This window comes from Mobula birostris, chromosome 16 (genome assembly GCF_030028105.1).
Source record: "Mobula birostris isolate sMobBir1 chromosome 16, sMobBir1.hap1, whole genome shotgun sequence".
In the NCBI taxonomy this organism is placed as follows: domain Eukaryota; kingdom Metazoa; phylum Chordata; class Chondrichthyes; order Myliobatiformes; family Myliobatidae; genus Mobula; species Mobula birostris.
This window is the reverse complement of record NC_092385.1, coordinates 63,891,115-63,907,204: the sequence shown is the minus strand read 5'-3', so window position 1 is coordinate 63,907,204 and position 16,090 is coordinate 63,891,115. Positions and strand designations below refer to the sequence as shown.

Sequence of the window (16,090 nt, the reverse complement as noted above, 5' to 3'; positions counted from 1 at the left end):
TTGCCTGACCATTCTGGGGAGAAATTAAGAATTAAGCACAAAGCAAAGGGTCTGAAGTATAAGGCAAATTTCTCTATTCAAGGACTGAAGTAAAACATGTGTTCGTTTTCAACAGAAATTCAATAGTTTCACATCACTATTACTAATACTTCCTTCCTTCCCTCTCACTGCACGAGCTTCGAGGTTTATTTCTACTAGTGATCCAATTAATCTGTTCCATAGATTCAATATCTTTCAAAATGAGCATTGTATCCTGTAAAAATTTCCTTGCTAACGGTTTAAACTGGTCCCTGGAACTTGAAATTCAGTCTTAAGAAATACAGATTTTAGGTTTTATCAAATTATCTTTTGATTCATTATGTAAACACATCCTGTACTCTGATTAGAAAAAATGAAAATTTACATTTTTCTACTCTCATGACTATTCCCTCCAAGACCAGGAACGGTGCATAGAAGTCTTCAGCTTTAACACTAAAAGCTTGACACTTCTGCCTTTCACTTTAATACTTCAGCTCTGTGTGGCTTGATTTGACTGACATGGATTGCTTGGGCATATTAAGTAGCACAGTTCTTTGAAATTTCAAATTTTTGTGCATTTTGAAATTATTCATAAATGTGCCATAGCTAATGCTCATATACTTAATGTTCTGTTGCCCTCAAGTCCATTTAATATTACTATAATCAAAATGGAAATTAAAACTGCAGATATTGAAATCCAAAATGAAAATGGAATACGCTGCAAATACTTAACAGGCTAGTTAGTATTTGTACTACTGGCTACATAATCATAGCAAAGTACAGCACAGAAACAGGACCTTCAGCCCATCTGGTCCATGCCAAACCATTTAACTGCCTAATCCTAGCAACCTGCACGTGGACCATAGCCATCCATATCCCCACCATTCATGTACCTATCCAAGCTGTGTTAAACATTGAAATCGAGCTCACATGCACCACTTACGATTGCAGCTTGATCCACACATGACCCTCTGAAGTTTCCCCTCATGTTCCCCTTAAACCTTTCACCTTTCACCATTAACCCATTACTTCTAGTAGAGTCCCACCCAACCTCAATGGAAAAAGCCTGCTTGCATTTACCCTATCTATACCCTTCATAATTTTGTATACCTCAATCAAATGTCCTCTCAATCTTCTACTTTTCAAGGAATGAAGTCCTAACCTACTCAATCTTTCCTTATAACTCAGATCCTGCAGCATAACTTCAACATCCCTTCTGTATTCAATACTTTGATTTATGGAAGACAATGTACCAAAAGTTTTCTTATTACCCTATCTACATGCGCTGCCACTTTCAATGAATTATGGACCTGTATTCCCAGATTCCTTTGTTCTACCACATTCTCCAGTGCTCTACCACTCATTGTGTGAGACCTACCCTGGTTGGTCCTTTCAAAGTACGACACCTCACACTTGTCTGCATTAAATTTCACTGATCATTTTTCAGCCCATTTTTCTCTGATTGTCTTCCTCACCTGCAAATTTGTTGATCCAGTTAACCAAATTATCATCCACAGCAGTAGATGACAAACAATGGACTCAGCACGATCCCTGTGGCACTCCACTAGTCATAGGCTTCTAGTTAATGAGGCAACCACTTGTGCGTCAAATGTATGCCGTAGGTATGGTGTAGCTGCATACCCTACGCTACACATCACGGCGACGCAGACCACAACAACTGCGATTGGTCCGCTTGGTAGCATCGCATTTCCCCCACAATGCAATAGCTTCCCATTGGGTGACTGAAGGGCAGGGAAGGAACTCTGGCTGCAATGCTTTCCATAAAGCTTTATAGATCTCCAAAATTATGGAGGACCCTGTGCTTGACGCCAGTTTGTAACTAGCTGCTACAGCCTGTTGACTTCCACCTGAAACTAAAACTCGAATGGTGATTGCCAGTTCTCTGAGTATACTGTGCGTACACTGATGTGAAATAAATGGTTGGAGATGATGAACCAAATCGTCAAATCTACCTGCTGACATCCAAAAATATTTCCTCATCCATGTCTCTCAGTGGCCGGACAAGCACAGAAAATTCACCCTCCTTCAGTTTCAGTTGCCATTATTTGAAGTTTGAGTTTCTTCGTGTTGAGTTTCAACACGAAAAAACTCAACACAGTGGCACAGAAACCCCACCGCCAACCAGCGTTTTGGCGGTGAATTGCAGAGACACAGACACACCAACGCACAAGTATAAATGCTCACAACGGCGTGGGCTATGGCGTAAGCTGGTACACACAAGTATAAATCAGCCTTTACTCTCCAACTTCTCCCACAAAGCCAATATCTAATCCAATTTACTACCTCATCCAAGCAACTGAACTTTCCTGACCAACCTCCCATGCGGAACTTTGTTGAAGGGCTTATTAAAAACCACGTAGACAATATCCACCACCTTGCGTTCAACTTCCCTGGCAAGACTATAAGACACTTCCACAAAAAAAAACTCCAAGATTGGTTGGACACGACCTACCATGCACAAAGCCATGCTGACTATCCCTAATCAGTCCCTATCTAACCAAATACTTATATCCAGTCGCTTGCAATACATTCAAGTAACTTTCCCACTACTGACGTCAGGCTCACTGGCTTACAATTTCCTGGTTTATTTTTAAAGCCTTTACTAAATAGCAGGACATTAGTTATCCTCTAGTACCTCACCTGTCACTCAGGATGATTTAAATATCTCTGCAAAGGTCCTGCAATTTTTGCACTTCCCTCCCAACAGGGTCCAAGGGACAGCCTGTTTCAAGCCAGCAAACATCCCTTCCTCTGCAATCTGTATAGGAATCATGACCTCGCTGCTGCTTTTCCTTATTTCTAAAGTCTGCCTCCCGAGTAAATAAAGATGAAAGAAATCCATTTTAAATCTCCCCAGCAACACACATCAAAGTTGCTGGTGAACGCAGCAGGCCAGGCAGCATCTGTAGGGAGGTGCAGTCGACATTTCAGGCCGAGATCTTTCATCAGGACTAACCCATCTCCCCATCTCTTTTGGCTCCACACAAATTACCATTCTGATCTTCCACAGAGGACCAATTTTGTCCCTTGCAATTCTTTTGCTCTTTAACATATCTGTAGAATCCCTGAGGATTCTCCTTCACCTCATCTGCTTGGGCAACTTCGTGCCTTCTTTTAGCCCTCCTGATTTTTTCCTTAGATGTTCTCTTGCATTTCTTATACTCCATAAGTACTCATTTGTTTCTTTTATTCTGACAGGCACATAGAAGCCTTGTACTCTCAAAATTTCACTTTAGAAGGCCTCCCACTTACCAAGTATGCATTTGCCAGAAAGCAGCCTGTCTTGATCCACATTTGCCGGATCCTTTCTGATACCATCAAAATTTCCTCCCATTTAGAATCTCAACCTGCGGACCAGGCCTATCCTTTACCATATTTACTTCAAAATTAATGGCATTATGATCAACATGATCCCCTACACAAACTTCTGTCACTTGTCCTGTCTCACTCCCTAATAGCAGATCAAGTATTGCACACTCGCTCGTTGAGACTTCAATGTATTAAACTTTGCTGAAGACATTTGACAAACTCTATCCCATGGAGTCTTTTTCCCAGTCAATATGTGGAAAGATAAAATCACCTACTAAACAACCTTCTGTTTCTTGCAACAAAAAATCATAAGATATAGGAACAGAATTAGACCATTTGGCCCATCAGGTCTGCTCTGCCATTTCATCATGGCTGATCCATTTCCCTCTCAACCAAATCTCTTGCCTTAAACATACCCAATGACTGACTCCACAGTCACCTGTGGCAACAAATTGCACAGATTCATCTCTCAGACTAAAGTTGTTCCTCAGCTCCACTCTAAAATGATGCCCCTCTATTCTGAGGCTGTGTCCTCTGACCTTAGACTCTCCCATCACAGGAAAAATCCACTCCAAATCCGCTCTATCAAGGTCTTTCAACATTTAGTAAGTTCCAATAAGATCAACCTTCATTCTTCTGAATTCCAGTGAGCAGAGGCCCAGAGCTATCAATCACTCATCATATCACAAGCCTTTAAATCCCAGAACCATTTTTGTGAACCTTATTTGAACCCTCTCCAATGTCAGCACATCTTTTCTGAAATAAGGCCCAATACTGCTCACAAAACTCCAAGTGATGTCACACCCATGTTTTATAAAGTCTCAACATTACACCCTTTGTTTTATATTCCAGACTTCTCGAAATGAATGCTAACAACACATTTGTCTTCCTCACCACAGACTCACTCTGCAAATTAACCTTAAGAGAATCCTGCACAAAGACCCCTCGTCCCTTTGCACCTGAGTTTCAAATCTTCTTTCTACTTAGAAAATAGTCTATGCTTTTATTTCTTTACCAAAGTTCATGACCATACACTTCCCGACACTATTTCATCTACCATTTCTTTGCCCATTCTCCTTATCTGTCCTTCTGCAGCCTCTCCCTTCCTCAAAACTACCTGCCCCTTCACCTATCTTCGTATCATCTGCAAACTTTATCACAAAGCTATCAATTCCATCATTCACGAAAACACGAGGAAATCTGCAGATGCTGGAAATTCAAGCAACATACACAAAACATGCTGGTGAACGCAGCAGGCCAGGCAGCATCAATAGGAAGAGGTACAGTCGACGTTTCGGGTCGAAACGTCAACTGTACCTCTTCCTATAGATGCTGCCTGGCCTGCTGTGTTCACCAGCATTTTTTGTGAATTCCATCACTCAAGTCATTGACATAAAAATGAAAAGGCAGTCCCAACACAGACCCCTATGGAATACCACTAGAAAAGCCAACCAGAAATGGCTCCCTTTATTTCCACTCTTTGCCTCCTGCCTCTCAGTCACTGCTCTATCCATGATATTATCTTCTTATGTTGTTTAGCAGCCTTGTGTGGCATCTTGTCAAAGCCTTCTGAAAATACAAGTGCACAATATCCATTGATTCTCCTTTGTCTACACCGATTGTTATTTCTTCAAAGAATTGAAACAGATACATCAGGCAAGGCTTATCTTTGGAAATATAGCTGATGTTATCTGATTTCACATTCGTTGGCGTACATGGGTGACTACAGTCACCCATTTTTTTGGTATAAAACTTCACACTGAAGATGATTATGAATCCCTCAGTCTTGATTTTCACAGACAATTGCTGGGCCACATTGTTGCTGAGTATGAGCACGTCCTTAGAGCTGAGCCACTTCCTAACATTAGCAGTTGAATTGTCCACCGTTCATGGAGATATGGCAGGACAGAGCTTCAACCTAGCCCACTGGTCGCAAGGTCACTGAGCTACCTCCGGTATGCTGATTTGCCGCATGGCAGATATCACCTGCAGCTGTACCAAAATGTCACCTTGCTGCCTTTAGGTACACATGTTGATCTTCCTTCTGCACCTAATTTTGGACCAGGGTTGACTTTCATTGCCAGTCATGAAGTACCTGTCCAATTGGGAAAATCATTTTGTGATGATATTTATTCCTTACAAGCACTGAATCATAATCCTGTGGTCTCAATCCATTTACTTCTTGTGTCTTGGCTACTCAACTAATTGTTGACATGCTCATTACTTCTGTAAAAACAGGAAGCTGGAGAAATTGAGCTTTCAGCCTTTTGCATTTAATCTTGTATCCCTATTTTACATTGTATTCATCACTACTGGAAGTCAACTTCAATATGTTCAAAACTGTTTGAAAATATTACCTCTGCAAACGTTGAAAGGTCCCAACTTTCATTTACTTCCTCAAATCACAGTAAATCTGTGCAGTTTAACGTTCCTTTTCAACACGGTTTTATACTGCAGAATCCAAAGTTTTACTAAGTACTTCAGTTGTAGTTTGCTAAGTTTACAATTTTAATTCATTACTTAATGCAAAATATTTTGTTTGCTCTATTATAACTGAACTACTTAAGCTACAACTTTTACTATTTTGTGAACTTGATTCCCAAAGCCTCCTGCACTTCTAATCATATGCATTCCTCTTCCACCATTAGAAGTATAATTTTGCCAAAGTACAACACTTCCAATTTCTGACATTAAACTTGATCTGGCACTGCTTTTCAAACCCGCCCATTGAATTAATATGTCCTTGTGACCTTCTTTGACCTGCGGAATTATGCCATTTCTCCCTAACTCCCCAGTGTATTTGAAAAAATAGATGTATCATTCTAAATTCAACCTTTTAACATTTAAGATAATCATGACTATCTTACTAGTCGAGTAAGCCAGATAGATAATTTATCAGGAGAATGAAATCAAATCCTATGATAAAAGCTAGGGAAGTTAAATTCAGCAAACTAAGTCATATGGAATAAAAAAAATATTGTTTACTGGTACTGAGTGCAAAGCTGACACATTGTCATAAAAACCTACACATTGACCATGACTGCCCTCTAAAATAGCCCAATAAGTCACTAAGTTGTATCATATTACTGCTGCAATAGTTAATGGCAGTGATTCATGTATTTCACAGGGCATTTATCAATGAAAATTAAATTCTGGCCTTGACATCCACATACACTAAATAATGAAAAAGGACTCATTTTTAAATGTTAAAGTATCCTTGTCATAATGTATTTGAGAGGATTTCCCTCATTATGTTTTCAGAGTCCTGCTTTTTTCCAATTAATTATGTCAGCTTGTTCTTTTCACTCTTTAGTTTACACCTAATTATACTGCGATTGGTCTCTCAAGTTTAATTTTCTCATCTATTAACTTTATTCATTTCCACTACTAGAGCCTTGACCCTTGTTAAGGTATAACATTCTCAGCAATAATAGAGATGCACATTGTAAAAGCTCCATATGTCATTACCTTTCAGGACAGTTGGAATAGTAATTACAGAATTATTTTGTCTTTCACTTAATTTCTTCTTCCAGCTCCTTTCTGCTATAAGACTATAGACTCTATTAAAGGGTCTATAATATCTACCCCTTTACCTGACCAAACCCTTGAAAAACAGCTAACCTACCCATTAATCTATCCATGCTCTGTTATTCTTCACAAGGACTTCCCCAATATCCATCCAATTTATTCCCTACCCACCAAAATCAGATTTGGCAAACACCAACTTTTTTTTTGAAAATCTAAAACAAAAACATGCTGGAAATCTGAAAAAACTCAGATCAGGCAACATCAATGGAAAGAGCAACAGTCAAGGCTCTGATGAAAGGGTGCAGACCCAGAACGTTGACTCTTTCTCTTTCTAGTACTGCTGAGGTTTGTTCTCTTCCTTTCTAAGACTTGTGTGCAGTTCATTATTCAACTGATATTCACAATTTTCTTTTTAAAGATTTTGGAATTTTCTCTACAATAACTTTGAAAATAACATATGAGGACAAATAGTTGATATTTCTCTTTTGGGTTTACATGTACATTGATCACCCACTAGGTAAAAGTCTAGTGAATTTTCCACCTTGTTCTTCCCCCAACCCACTCCAACTTTGAAACACATTGCCTGGAGAGCACCAACATCCAATCTGAAAAAAATAACACTTCTTTCTTAGAGGCAAATAATCAGCAAAGGTCTGTTTTAGACTCACCACTGTTTAAAATGCATTCCAGATGCTTGTCACTTGTAAAAAATATGCTTTTGTCACTTTTGTTCTTCTTCGTTGTTAAAACTTGCTTACTACTCCCCAGTTCCCTTATGATTCTAAATACCTCAAAGTTCAAAGTAAATTTATTATCAAAGTATATAAATGGCATACAAGGCAAATACAAAGAACAATACAGTCAATAGAAAAACTACCAAGATAGACAAACAACCAGTGTGCAAATGACAAAATGCAAATACGAAAAGAGGGGGGAAAAAGCAATAAATATCAAAAAAAAAATGAGTTGTAGAATCCTTGAAAGTGAGTCCATAGGCTGTGCAATCAGTTCAGTGTTGGGGTGAGTGAAGTTATCCCTCTGGTTCAAGAGCTTATTGGTTATGGGGAATTAGCTGTTACTGGACTTGGAGGTCCTGAGACTCCTTTACCTCCTTCCAGATGGCAACACTGAGAAGAGAGCATGACCAAGAGAGCAAGGAGAGAGCAACCAGCTTCTCTGGTGTTTCCACAAAATACAGATATAGAGCATATGAATAACTATTAGAGCATAGAACATTACAGTATAGTAAAGGCCCTTCAGTTCAATATGTAATGCCAACTTTAACCTACTCTAATATCAATCTAACCCTACCCTCCTACATAGACTTCCACTTTTGTAATCATCCACATGCCAACCACCACCTGTGGCAGCAGGTTCCATGCAACAAAAAATTTACATCCCCCCCATACTTTCCTCCAATCACCTTAAAATTATGCCTCTACATATTAGCCAGTTCTGCCCTGGGGAAAAAAGTCTTGGGTTATCCACTTCACCTGTGCCTCTTTATCTAGTACACTTCTATCAAGTGACATCTCACCCCCCTTCGCTCCAAAAGGAAAAGTCCTAGCTCACTCAACTAGGGACATGCTCTTGAATCCCGACTGCATTCTTATAAATCTTTTCTGCACTCTCTCTAAACCTTCCACATGCCCTTCCTATAATAAGACAACCAAACCCGAATACAATGTCCCAAGTGTGGTCTAACCAAGGTTTTATAGAGCTACAACATTATCTTACACCTCAAACACAATCCTCCGACTAAAGGTGGCCAAAACCTCATCCCAGAATTTTTAGAAAACTGTTTCTGCATCTTTTCCAGTGATTTCTCATCTTCCCTGAAGTGCGGCACAATACATCACGACTCCTTTGTACTCTTTATCTCAATAACTAGGCTCCAAGATCTCTTTTTAATTTCTCTCAATGCACACTCATCTCTCTGCTCCTGTATCTTGTGTTCTCTACTTAATATTGTTTCTTCTCTTTCTTCCGACCAAATGTAACACTTCACAGCATTAAATTTCATTTAGTACAGCTTCCCAATTGTACCAGTCTGCTTTTATTGCCTTGAAAGTCTAAGGGTATTCTCATCACAATTCATTACACCTCCCAGTTGCCTGCTGCAATTTTGGAAATTAGACCCTGTGAACACATCAAAATACAAGGAAAATAAGGAAAGCAAATATCTTTGTGCCTGTGTACACATCTCCAGTCCTTACAATGCTTTATTTTAACCGTGCTGCTCCAAGTCCTCTTACAAGTTGAAATTTTACCAATTCATTTTCAGTTGTAAATTTGAAGTTGTTTGACATATGGAGTGAAATTTGACATGGTCAATAAAGTTAATGACGATGATTTTGCATCGGACCTGGTGAAATTAGTAATTTAACAGGTACACATTCAATTTCTAATTCTGACGAAAGGTCATCAATCCCTCTCCACAGATGTTGGCCAACTGACAGCTTCTAGCTTTTTTTGTCTTTACTTAAAATTTCCAACATTTGCTTCTTGATAGGTTATGAACATTTAAACAAACTAAATATGACAAGTATGTAGTAATAATGGAATTCAAATTGCATTGTCTCTCTACTGCAAGAGATGCACTTGGTTTCAATTGAGTTACACAATGTAACGTTAAAGATTTTCAATAAACTGAGATAGACACACATCAAAACTGGTTGGAATAGTCAGTACCTTCTCCGTTCTGCATCCTGCGGGTCGGTGCCAGGCAGACTTATTGTAATGGATGACGGTGCTCCAACATCGTATCGCTTGACCGTCTTCTTGCATATTCTGATCTTCACCAACACGCTGTAAATCACATTGGCCACCACCGAGACGAGCGGCTGCAAGATTTCGGGAAAGAAGGTGGCGAACGCGAAGTGGTCAGACATGTCCCCTCGGCCTCGGCTATGTTTTTGATAGAAGCGCAGGTAAATCCAGCTCGACAGTACACCATACCCATAGGATGCCAGCAAAGAGCTACTTAGCAATGTCGTCAAACGCAAAATCGCAACAAGTATCAAACCCATCATTGGAACATCTTTCATCCGCACTTGCGGCACCTTGAGCACCACCGTGTCTCCCATGGTCTGTTTTAAGGCCACCAACACTCCGCCAAGAAAACCTGACATACCGTGAATGCGCACGGTAAATAAGTAATCCAGATTGAAAGTCGCCACGTAGGTCAGGAGATAAGAAAGTCCTCCAAGAATTCCCACCGACACGTTGACAACGGCGAAGAAGACCAGAAGTTCTAGTGCTCCCCAGAGAGGTTCCAGGAGCCTACCGGCTGCCACTACGGCCCCCAAGCCAATACATACGTCCCAGATGTGGCTTTCCACCACGGCGTGAGTCAGCAAGGTCCAAAGCCAGAAGTTGGGGGGAAAGAGGTAGCCAGGAGTCACTCCCAGGCCGTGTACGGTGTCCATCAGGAAGGAGAAGCAGTAGAGAGCCAGCACCGTGCCGCACAGGGCCTTCACCACCACGCTGGTGCTGGCCGCCGCCGCCAGGAAGTGTTGCCGGGCCACCGGCAGGTACCGCTTCATGACTGCCCCTTGGACGGAGAGCGGGGAACGCCTCACGGACTGTAGAGCGGCGGCGGATGAGACAGGGGAGCCGGGCCGTGCATGAGCTACACCGAACTGTCCGCGGTTCGGGGCTGCGCCGCCAACCAGCTCAGTCTTGGCTTCTCCCAACGCTTACCAATGCGGGAAAGGCGTTAACGGGGCCAGTCGGCCTCGAGCTGCGGCCGTGCCGGGCGAAGAGGGTTAGGGACCGTCTATATTGGGCATGTGGTGGTGACTTTGCACACCTAGCACAACCGCTGACACCTGCCCCCAACTTAACACCAAAATGCCGAGGCCCCGACCGGTGTGGCTGCGAGTCACACCGCACAACAGCAACACCTCAGCCGGAGCCTCACTTTCACTCTCTGCCCTAAACTTACATCATCAGACCAGCGTCCATCCCTCACTCCACCACGCATTGACATCATCAGATCAGCGTCTATCGCTCACACCGCCCCGCACTGACATCATCAGATAGCATCCGTCTCCCAACTCCGCCCGTTTGAGAACAGTGTCCGTCCCTCGTTTGCACTGATATTCCTTAGTAACCGTGAGTGCATTGAATTCAATTGAATTGGCTTTATTAGTTACAACCTTCATATACACGGGGGTAAAAATCTTTACGTTACGCCTCCGTCTAAATGTGCAATATGCAACTTATAGTAATTTATAGTATATACAGCAGGAGAGTCAATATAACAGAAATACAATTGTGTTGGTGTGAATTAATCAGTCTGATGGCCTGGTGGAAGAAGCTATCCCGAAACCTTTTGGTTTTGGCTTTTATGCTGCAGTACCATTTCCCCGATGGTAGTGTCGTGGTTTCTCGTTTCTTACAAACAACAAGGAGACGCAGAAAATCCTTCAAGACGTTTTAAACTTTAATTTGCAAATCAAAGCTGAGACGATCAGAAAGCTAGTAGCTGACTGCCCATCGAGGCTTGTACACAGCATTCTTTATAGCAATCTCCTATCTTAGCTACATTATCATATCCAGACGGCCTGTGATCACATATCATCAATACATCCGCTCTCGACCTTCCACTATTGTTTTGCTCCCCAATTTAATTATGTCCTAGTTTACTTTTTAGACCAGGTGTCCCCTCATCCCTAACCACAGTTATTTCTTAATTGGTCTTGCTTTGACATACTGCCACATATTTCATTACCTTACTGGCCACCGTTATCTTCCTACTTGGTTTTATTCTAGTTCTCTTCATGAATTAATAGTGATTAGGTCAAAAGTCATGGCTACATAGTGAATACCTTCCACTGAGCTAGTAGCAGTTACATAGTAAATATAGAAAATATAATGTGTGCATTTGAGTGAATACTGAAATACTGTTGAATAAATACTGTAAATACTGTAATACATAGAAAATACAATGTATGCGTTTACATTTTCCAATATAATATGCCCTTTGAGACCCACAGGGTCTCATACAGAGAGAGAGAGGACTGAGAGTCTATGCACAAAAGCTCAAATAAAGCCACGCATTTACTCCCAAACTTGGGTTAAACTATAGTTTCCTGTGCTTAAGACTCACAGTGTTCTCTCCCTACCTCCCTAGGCCGCTGAGCCAAAAACCCGTCCCTTCGTATCTGAGACAGAGAAAAAGACTCAGGAGCCTTCACAGCCTAATCCCCACATATTTCATCTCTCTCCTGTTCGTCTTGTGTGTCTCGTAAACTGTATGAATACATCATCGGTGCCTCCTTCTCCGTAGGGCTCGACCCAATGATTTCCAGGAGCATCGGAAACCGTTTCATTGCAGCACGCACTACAAGCGACTTGAGGCATGGAAGAAAACAGCACAGAATGACCGCACAGCTTAGCAATACAATACCAATGGTTACTGCAATCTTGGTCAGCCATGCTCCCCATCCTCCTAGTTTACTATTTAACCAGTCAAAGAACTGGTGTCCAAACCCTGCATTTTGTTTAACTTCCTTTCTTAGATTTTTCAGTTTATTTATTGGTAAATGATCCCTCCGGACTAGTGTTATTCGGTATAAAAGTACAGCACTGTTCCCCAAACATTACACAAACTCCTCCTTTCTCTGCCAATAGCCAGTCTAGTACCTGTCTATTCTGCCACGCCACTCTACTGGTTGCATCTAGCTGCTGCCCCAAAGCCTCTAGTGCATCATCAGTGTAGTTAATGAATCTCTGTTGATTATAATATATATAATTTATCCATTTAACATTTTTACTAACCCCTATCACAGGTATAAGTGCTTCCCAGCCCGCAGCAATCTCATTTCTTGCTTTAAACTCGTTAGGTATATCTCTCGGCTGTCCTATACTGTCAATTTGGATTGTTGGATCAAGTTCATATTTTCGCCTCTTCCGTCACAGTATCTGCTGCTTCGGAGCTTCAAATTGTACTTCAGGGGATACTACAACTTCTTGAATCAGCATAACTTGTGTACATGTACCTGTCCAACCGAGGGGGAGTGTGGATCTCAGACCTCCCTCCTTCCCACAGAGCCACCAGGTATCTGCTAACGGGATGGTCTGGGCATCCAGTGCACCATCGGGCGGAGGGGTACCTGTCTTGTATCTCTGGCCTGGGGTTACATCGCAAGTCTCAGCACAGTTACCACTGAAATGTCCAACCAAGAGATCACCCGTCCGTGTGAAACATTCATAACTCAAATGCTCCTGCACTTTGAGCTTTCCCAAAGTGGGTGTCTGGCTTCTTTTATTTATAGCCCACGGTCTGCTGTAATTACAGTTAGAGGCAAGCTTGTTTTGATCATACTGCGAGGAAGCCTGGTATAACATACGCCAATAAGGGCACATTGGTGTGTTATCAATAAATTTCCGATAACAAGGATCTATCCCGCTACAAGTTCCCATACTGCAGGTCTTGACTATACTTGGACACTGCTGCACACACTGCCCCCTCTGCTCCTCTCGCCATTGCGCGCAGGTGGAGGAGTTGTATGGCATGGGGACTACATATTGTGCTGGATTTGCCCTTGAGCATAGATAACAATTCTGTCTCTTCATCATCCCTGCTGTATAATTTGCCCATTGGTACCATATGTTCTGGTACCATGGTACGGAAGTAATCGTTGTGCTCCTCTTACTCCTTTCTCTCAGGTTTTGTGGGATCCTAACAGTCCCATGCCACATCTGCCAAATTAATGGTCTCCAAATCTGCACAGAAGTATCTGAGTGTATCATCCCGGGGGGCGGGACTGGTCGCCCCCAAGTCATCCCCATTATCTGAGAGAGTACTACCATCCATAACCCCATCCTTAAGATCTTCGGGCCTGTCCTCAGGACCAAAAATTTCCCTTATTACTTGGTTAAGTTCCTGCAGTTCAGTGTCAGCTTCTTGTTGCTCTTGCCTGCCCCCTACTGTTTGTTCCTCTTCACCACTTACCTCGGCTGGCCCACCTGACTGTACCTGCGGGACTGCTCTAGTGCAGTGATTGAGATGATACCAGGTGGAGCGTCCTTCCACTTGAACTGCGGTGGGTGATGCTTTGGTCACTGTAAAGGGCCCTTCCCTTCTGGGTTTGTTCCACTTTCTTCGAAACGCTCGCACGTAGACCTGATCGCCTGGCTTGATTGGTCCTTCCCCTTGATCAATCTCTGGCTCTTTCTGTTTTTGCTGTGCATAAATAGTTAATTGCCGCATGCATTGTTTTAATTCCAATTCCAGTTGTTCTAAACTAGGCCCTGTATATGGTCCTCTCCACCGGGGCACTGGCATGGGCCTTCCGGTTAGCATTTCATGCGGTGTTAGACACGTCATCCGATTAGTCTGCATGTGGTAACTCATTAATGCTAACGGTAGTGCATCAACCCGATTAAGTTTAGTATCTACACAGATTTTGTTTAGTTTGGTTTTTAAGGTCCCGTTAATTCTTTCCACCATACCCTGCGACTGAGGGTGATACACACATCCGAATCTCTGCTTTATTCTCAGTGCTTGCAGTATTAACTTGACCACTTTTTGGATGAAAGCTGAACCATTGTCTGAGCTAATTTCTGTTGGTATCCCAAACCTTGGGATCACTTCGTTTGTCAGGAATTTCACCACTGTTCCTGCCCCTTGATCTTTCGAGGGTACTGCCTCTACCCATCTGCTGAATCTGTCGATTACCACCAACATGTATCTTTTCCCTCTCACTGTTTTTATCATGTCTACATAGTCAATCACTAGGTGTTTAAATGGCCCTTCAGGTACGGGTATATGACCTATTGGGGTTGTAATTCCTTTCCGAACATTATTCTGCACACATACCTCGCACTGTGACAACACATGGCCTACTGAAGCCTGTAAATAAGGCGACCAAAATCCATCCTTTTTTATTTTTCTTATTACTTCCCCCCTTGCACAATGATCCATCCCATGTGCTTCTGAGATCAGAATAGTCAGTAAAGGGGTGGGAGCTACCAGTAGGCCATCTTCTGTGGTCCATAGGCCTTCTGGGTTCTGCTTGGCCCCCCTTCGTCTCCACAGAGTTTGTTCTGCCAAAGTTGCCTTTCCCTGTATTTCAATTAGGTCCTCTACCATAGGTTCCAGCTCTAGACTTACCTGGGGTGCGATAACAGCAGATGTACACCCTGACGCTTTCCTGGCTGCTTCATCTGCAGCTTGATTTCCCTTTGTTACTGTATCGTTTCCTTTTTTATGTGCCTGGCATTTTACTATAGCCAGTGCTTTAGGTTTCATCAGCGCTTTTATTAGATCTAAAATCTGCTGACAGTGCTGTATGGGATCTCCATTGCTCTTTTTAAAACCTCTCTGTTTCCACACTGCCCCAAATAAATGACACACTCCATGAGCGTATGCTGAATCTGTATAGATATCTACTTTCTCTCCTTCCATCATTTCACACGCTGCCATCAAAACTCTGATTTCCGCTAGCTGGGCGGAGCACAGTTGGGGACATGCCTCTATTCTGATGACCTTAAAGTCTGCCTGATCCTGTTGCACTACTGAGAACCCTGTGTGATTCCCATCGTGATCCCTATAACAAGAGCCATCTACGAACAGGACTTTTTTATCTTCGTCCTCTAGTGGTTCTGATCGTAAATCTGCTCTCAATTTAGCGAATGTCATTGTTTTCCCTACACAATCATGGGGTTCTCCTTCATACCCTGAAGGGACATAATCAGCTATGTTACTGGTGGTGCATCTCTGTATAGTTATATCTGGAAATGTCAGTAGCATCTGATATGCTGCTATCCTGGCTGGTGTCAACACGAATTTCCCTCTTTCCAGTAATTCTGCTACCCTGTAGTGTGTACAGAATCACAGGATAGCCCATGGTTACGGATGATGCCTTCTCATATGCATAGTATAGTGCCGCCAATCCCTGGTAACAAGGTGGGTACCCCTGAGCCACCTCATCCAGTTTTGCACTGTAGTATGCTATCGGTTGCTTTGCTTTACCTGTGCCAGTCTCCTGCGTTAGAACTGCAGCGACATAGCCTTCCTGTCGGTTGGATACGTACAGATGAAAGGCCTTCTCGTAGTCAGGCAAAGCTAATGCTGGGGCTGACTGCAATTCCTGCTTTATAGTATTGAAAGCCACTTCTGCCTCCTCATTCCACTGTAGATTACTCTTCAAGCTTGTATGTCCTGCTTCCTTCATTATTTTCCTTAGTGGCGTTACAATTTCAG

At 42.3% G+C, this 16,090-nt stretch overlaps 1 protein-coding gene across 3 annotated transcripts in view; it reads right to left on the bottom strand.

The window, feature by feature from the left end:
* tmem115 (transmembrane protein 115) overlaps positions 1-10,856 on the bottom strand; it is a 32,030-nt gene extending 21,174 nt beyond the window's left edge. For 2 of the 3 annotated variants that reach the window (XM_072280746.1, XM_072280745.1), the window contains exon 1: positions 9,568-10,856. In XM_072280746.1, coding sequence (XP_072136847.1) covers positions 9,568-10,421 — 854 coding nt within the window. In that variant the 5' untranslated portion in view covers positions 10,422-10,856. The remainder of the gene's footprint in view (positions 1-9,567) is intronic. The other variant, XM_072280744.1, reaches the window with a different exon arrangement.
* Between the last annotated feature and the right edge of the window lie 5,234 nt (positions 10,857-16,090).